The sequence below is a fragment of the Rutidosis leptorrhynchoides genome, chromosome 1 (assembly GCF_046630445.1).
Source record: "Rutidosis leptorrhynchoides isolate AG116_Rl617_1_P2 chromosome 1, CSIRO_AGI_Rlap_v1, whole genome shotgun sequence".
In the NCBI taxonomy this organism is placed as follows: Eukaryota; Viridiplantae; Streptophyta; class Magnoliopsida; order Asterales; family Asteraceae; genus Rutidosis; species Rutidosis leptorrhynchoides.
In genome coordinates, this window is record NC_092333.1 from 509,407,561 (window position 1) to 509,414,465 (window position 6,905).

Here is a 6,905-nt window from a genome sequence, read left to right on the forward strand (position 1 = left end):
AAGATTGATGATGTCATGCATGACATAATACATCAATCATGCAAATTACTATTGGTATATACGAATAGTAAATACTTTATGTTGTCTTTTTTTTTTTACTAATATCTAGTATAAGTTAAATTGATGATGTCATGCATGACATAATACTCCACTAATACATTATAAAGTGTATTCCATACTTTTAAGGATGTATTTATACTCATATTACATTGTATGTAAATACACTTTAACATAAGTTAATTACGTCATTTAAATAGTAACATATATATTGTTTAAAATTCTTTAAATTAGTAGTAGAAAAAAATATATATATATACATATATATATATATATATATATATATATATATATATATATATATATATATATATATATATATATATAATACTTTGTTAGTATACTTAATGAGATATTTAATTATCATATTTTCAAGTTATATATATATATATATATATATATATATATATATATATATATATATATATATATATATATATATATATATATATATATATAATCCATATATATACACAATAATTAAATAATTAAATAATTAAATCAAGTTATGACGTTCGTGAATCGTCGGAATAAAAGGGTGACCAAAAGCTTGTGTAAAACTCTTTCCGGAGGTTCAAGATTTATTAAAATTCATTGCTTATCAAGTCGGAATTATATAAATATTAAGTTTAAATTTTGTCAAAAATTTTTGGTGTATATATATACATATATATATATATATGTATATATATATGTATATATATATATGTATACATATACATATGTATATGTATATATATATGTACATATGTATATATATATATATATGTATATATATATATGTACATATATATGTATACATATGTATACATATATATATATATATATATATATATATATATATATATATATATATATATATATATATATATATATATATATATATATATATATATATATATATTATAATGTCTTTATATGTCATTTTACAACATATTTTAGCTGTTGTTTGCTTTTTACTCCGCAAACTTTTTTTAGGTTTTATTCATGTGGACGGACAAATATTTTTACTGCAAACTATTTACCGTCATGAAGATATAAAATATAATAATATCTTATTCTGCTACAATCGCACAACACTAATAATATACTTTTAATGACCGTAGATAAGAGATAAATAAACCTAAAGCTGCATATATAATGCTTATATAAATATATGTGTGTGTGTGTGTGTGTGTGGGTTATTACTTTTTATATTTATATTTATATAAGATATATTGGTCTAAGGTTGGTGTGTCGTATCATACGAAGTAAAAAAAAAAATCTTATAATCTAAAAGGCATTATGGTAATTTTAGCTAAGTGGAATGTTTATTTTGGAAATGTAGTGCGTTTGTGCATTTGTGTATGTGTAACTCACGTTATAAGCAAGCGAGGTTCAATTAGGGATGGTAAAATGACTCATACTCAATGGGGAAATTCGAAACCCATTATAATTGGGTCGGGTCTGACCCGAGCTCGCCGGGTCATGGCCGGGTATGGGGATGGTTACAAAAAAATTTCCGGGTTCGGGTATGGTTTTGGATACAAACCCGTTTACCCGACCCGTATACCCGACTCGCATACACATATACCCGACTCGATGAATTTTAATAATAATTTTTATATAAAATTTTAGTATTAGTATTATATTGTTAATGTATGAAAGATTTCTCTTATTTGTTTTGAAAACGAGTATAATTTTATTCAATATAATCATATATAACAAGTTTTCGAGATGTGATATTTTATATACTTTGTGAATTTGAGTATTTTAGAAACTTTTCAATCAACTTTTTATATGTGATATTTTATTTTATAATACTTTAAACATGAAGTAGTTAAGTTATTTTTTGATATTTTGGTTTGGTAACTTATTGAAAAATAGATACAGAATGACTAATTGGGTATACTCGTTTACCCGTGGGGAAACCAAAAACCCGATAGTATGTAAGTAAATGGGGACCTGAGGATTTCGGGCCGGGTTTGGGGCTGAGTTTCTTAATCGGGTTTGGATCCGGGATTACCTAAACCCGACACAAACCCGACCCGATGCCATCCCTAGGTTCAATTTTGGTTTTTATTTATTTATTATTTTAAATTGTTTAACTTTTTAAATATTATAAATTTACATTTTATTTAATTTGTAGTTCAAAAGATTTAAATTTTTTTAATATCATTTTTTTAATTATTGTAACGATAACCCTATTAGATGTTGTTGCCAACGAACATAAATGAGTTGTACTTGGTGATTATAATTGACTTTTGTTTAATAATTCTTTTTACAAGTATTTTAAAAATAAATCATGTGGATTTTTAGAATATAAAAAATTAAATTTTGCGAGTTTAGTATGTTTAACTGATTTTTTTATCTTGTTAATTACAGTACGTGTAAAATAATTTAAAATAATTTAAGTAGAAACATATAATTTTAGAAAGCGATTCAAGACATGGTTGTTGAAAATTTTCTTATGTTTCTTTGGTCTAACGAAGCGAGCCTGACCCATTTACTAGTTTATATTGTTATTATTATTATTTTTAAGTATTAAATTTATTATTATTGCGTGTATGTTAAAAAGTTATAAAATATATGATTTTAAATAAATAATTTTATAGACATCATGTGTGTGTTAAAACACTATCAAACTTTTATTATATACGGAGTATATGCTAAACGTCTACATTATTTGTATTAAACTTGTTTAAATATTTTCTTGATATTATATTATTTAACAATGTTATGATATTATAACTTTTGTGAATCTATTTTATTTATGAGTTAATTATACTAATGTATTATTCAAAACTTTTCTTTATACTTGATAGATTACTAATTTATCTATTTTTTAGATGAAATGTGAACATTACAATATATCAAGATTTTTAATTATATTTAACAGACACAAAAATTAACAGTCTTAAATGTTCAACATTTATATCTTTAGGTAATATCTTTTCTACATATATACATGATTCACAAACAAAAATTTCTTTAAAAACAAACAACACGATAATATGTGACAACTATACATGACAAATGGTGTTAATTTTTTTTAAAAAAATTAACAAAGTCCAAAAAAAAAAAAAAAAAAGAAAAAAAAAAAAAAACTGGTGTTGATTTTAAATAACAAGATCCAAAAAGTCAAAGAGTAGAACCGGAAACAGAAATTAAATAACAAGATCTGAAAATCAAAAAATACAACCGATACAGAATTTAAATAACAAGATACGAAAATCAAAGAGTACGCCCAATACAACAAGAATCCTAATGTACCCGCATTACCAAACCAACCAACGGTTTTAATGTTAAAATACAATATTTACAAAGTCAACACTGTACTACACACCTAGCACAACATGAATTCTTAAAATCAGTACTACATATATAACCAAGAAACACAGGTGATAAGATCTATAAAAACATACCCATGGCTATCTCCTTCAATGTTCTGAGGTCAAAGTCAACTCTTCATTTGTTCCTTTTCAGCTGCATAGTTTATCAACTAGTTGCGTTAACCTCAGCCCATGGTGGTCAGAATGTCGATACCGAAGAAACCACCCATGATTTGCATGCAAAAGGCTTGGTTTTGGTTAAACTTTATTGTTTGATCATCTTGTTTTTCATCACTTTTGCTGCTGGGATCTCGCCTTACTTCTATCGATGGAACGAGAGCTTTTTATTGTTGGGTACACAATTCGCAGGAGGAGTGTTTTTAGGGACGTCTCTTATCCATTTCTTGAGTGATTCTAATGAGACATTTGGATCACTTACTACAAAAACATACCCTTTCGCTTTCATGTTGGCGTGTTCCGGTTACCTTCTTACCATGTTGGGTGATTGTGTGATATTTTATGTTGTCGGAAGAGGAGTTTCAGGTGAAAATAAAGTGACGGAAAAGGTTGAGGAGGGAAAGACAGTTAACGGCGTTAAACCTGAGTGTAGTACTCCAGCGTTTCTTGCTAACACGTCATCGTTAAGTGACACCATACTGCTTATCCTGGCTTTGTGTTTTCATTCCATTTTCGAGGGTACTGCTGTTGGTGTATCATGTAAGTTGGCTTCTACGTACTTTTTCTATATACTTGTTTACATGGTTCAACTAATTGTTTGTTATTCAATTTGGGAACTATTTGAATTGCATATATATGTGCCATGATGAGGCTCAACAAATGGTTACTCATGTTACTCTCTAAATTTTTTCAAAAAGATTTTGCTTATAATCAAGTACACACACCACCAAATCTTTGGTTGAGTGGTAAAAAACTTCAGCTGGTTCTGGGCCTGTATCTTTAAAAGAATAGGTGCGAGCTGAGTTCGAATCATGGTGAGTTTTCTTCAAGGTTGTGCCTCTGGTATCCTTCACTCTGTGCTGGCCAAGCAGTTAACCTAAAGCATTCCGGCTACGCTTTGCGCGATGGATGCGAGGAGTTTCTTCCTAACGCGTGTGTGAGTGGCAAATGAGAGTAGTCGATGCCGAATTTGCTTTAAAAAAATCAAGTACACAAGGTTTTCAAAGTTCAAGCACTCGCTTTTTATTCAATTTGTGAATGCTAATCCCCAATACTTGCATTAAAGTAGAACATGTTGAATCCTGAGTCTTTATTTATTTATACATTCACCAAATGGCAAATTTTGTATTACTAATTCCTTGTGAACAATTATTGAAAGGCAGCCTCTTTACCGAAATCAAGAAGATTAATATGACTTTCTAATTTTCTAACTAGTTTTTTTAGGGGTACAATTTATCTAAAAGTCATCGGCCATATTGAAAACTAGAGATGAAAACCGGATACTACATAATCTAACTATATATAGAGAGAGAGGACTTTATCGAGTTAGTGTTTCACTTGCGGTTGAAAAATAATTTCTCTTTATTCTAAGATAAAGGAAGGATTGTCTACGTCTCACCTCCCCAATACCCCACACATGTGAGATTGGGTACGTTGTTGTTGATGTTGTTGTTACAAGTTGTGATTTGGTCTGGGGTCAATTATAAGAATGAGATCGGTATCACTATCGAATCGTACCGTATTGAAACGAAAATTCAAAAATCAAAAAGAAACAATTTCAAGAAATGAATACCGTACCGATTTACAAAAGCGATACCGATTTTAGGTCCGGTTCCGGTTCTGGTTCGGTGCCATTTTTCGGTATCATAGCCTATGGAATCGAAATTAACTTTCGTTAACTGATATTTATGTACAAACATAATTTCGGATCATGAAAAGCATACACGTTTATTAATTAGTTATCCATCTTCGGTTTACCGGTATCGAACTAAATGATACTAAAAATGAACTCCTCCCAAAGCAAGAACCAAAACCGAACCCCCATCGGTTCAGTTTTCAATACTAGTAACGATTTGGTTTTGATTTTTCAATATTTTCGCCCATTCCTAGTAAATCATACTTCGTGGCAATTCTAGTTATTAAGGGTTGGTGTCCTGCGACACCACTTATTATAAAAATAAAAATAAAAAAAATCATATTTATGGTATATGACATCATTGTATATAATATATGACCTATATGATTTTAGAATTTTTTTTATTTTTTTAATATGAACTATATATTAAGATATTTAAAATTAGTCACTTAGTGAGTTCTTTAAGCTTTAATCTTATATTCGACATTGCTCATATTCTACTCCAGCCTTTCCCTATTTATTGTACGGTATTCTTTTTTTGATTCATCCAAATTAACTGTCCACTTTCATAAATAAAATAAGAATAAAGAGGTAAAATTCATATATAACTTTACTGTATGTAAGTAAGACAAAAAAGTAAAAATTAAGGGGTAAAACTGTAAATTGAAAAAAATGTACAAGTGTAACGATTATATTTTTAAAATCGTGTAATTTTTTGACTGGTGACAATTAAAATAAACTGAAAGTAGCATTTTAAAATAAGCATAGAATTTAACTTAAACATTGGCTGTATATTGTTTCAGCCACAAAAGCAGACGCATGGAGAATCCTATGGACAATCTCACTTCACAAGATTTTTGCAGCGGTTGCAATGGGAATCGCTCTTCTGAGATTATTACCGAAAAGGCCCTTCGGGTTAACTGTTGCTTACTCATTTTCCTTTGGGATCTCAAGTCCACTTGGGGTCGGAATTGGAATTGTGGTTGACGCCACAAGCAAAGGTAAAACTGTAGATTGGATCTATGCCATCTCCATGGGTATTGCTTGTGGAGTATTTGTGTATGTAGCCATTCACCATCTTATAGCCAAAGGTTTTAAACCACGACAAGACTCTTACTTTGACACACCGTTTTTCAAGTTTCTTGCTGTGCTTCTTGGAGTTGGAATCATTGCAGTTGTGATGATTTGGGATTAACTTGATTGTTTAAAGGGATCATGATTGTTGTTTTAAGAAAAATAATCTTGAATATCATTTTCCAAATTTATACGACACTTTGATATGCCATGTTTAATAAGGGATTATGTTTATCTAAACTATTAAAGTTCGCACTTTTTGCATTGCATGTAAGCAAAATGTTCACACTTTCTATTCTATTTGTGTCTCATATTTGTAAGATTGTGTATTGTTATTGTTGTATTAGACTCTACATATAGATTAAAACTTATACATCGTTGGTCAAAAACAAAATGCAGGGCATTGAGGGCATGCTTGGTTCAAAAGAGGGAATCAGAATGGAAATGGAAAGGAAATGGTAATAGGAATGTAATGATAATTCATAATGCATTGTTGTTGCTTGGTTGGTACTTTATAATGATAATAAATCATAAGTTTGTTATATTTTACAAAGTTTAAAACCTCAAAATAAATTCTTCAGAATTCAAAAATAGGAAGAAGGAAATAATTTCGCACAAACTAGTGTGCATACAAACAACAATGTTGATAC

At 29.1% G+C, this 6,905-nt stretch overlaps 1 protein-coding gene across 1 annotated transcript; it reads left to right on the forward strand.

Annotated features, from left to right (window-relative positions):
• The first annotated feature begins 3,463 nt into the window (after window positions 1-3,463).
• Window positions 3,464-6,376, forward strand: LOC139876224 (zinc transporter 2-like). Its single transcript, XM_071863513.1, has 2 exons — window positions 3,464-4,085; window positions 5,985-6,376. Exons 1-2 carry the CDS (start codon window positions 3,464-3,466, stop codon window positions 6,374-6,376), a joined length of 1,014 nt encoding a protein of 337 aa, XP_071719614.1.
• Window positions 6,377-6,905: the final 529 nt, after the last annotated feature.

What these genes read in the sequence shown, in the direction of transcription:
- LOC139876224 (XM_071863513.1), top strand. Translation starts at nt 3,464, where the DNA reads ATGGCTATCTCCTTCAATGTTCTGAGGTCAAAGTCAACTCTTCATTTG. An exon ending in TACTGCTGTTGGTGTATCAT is followed by an intron (nt 4,086 to 5,984) that starts GTAAGTTGGCTT and finishes ATATTGTTTCAG; the next exon opens with CCACAAAAGCAGACGCATGG.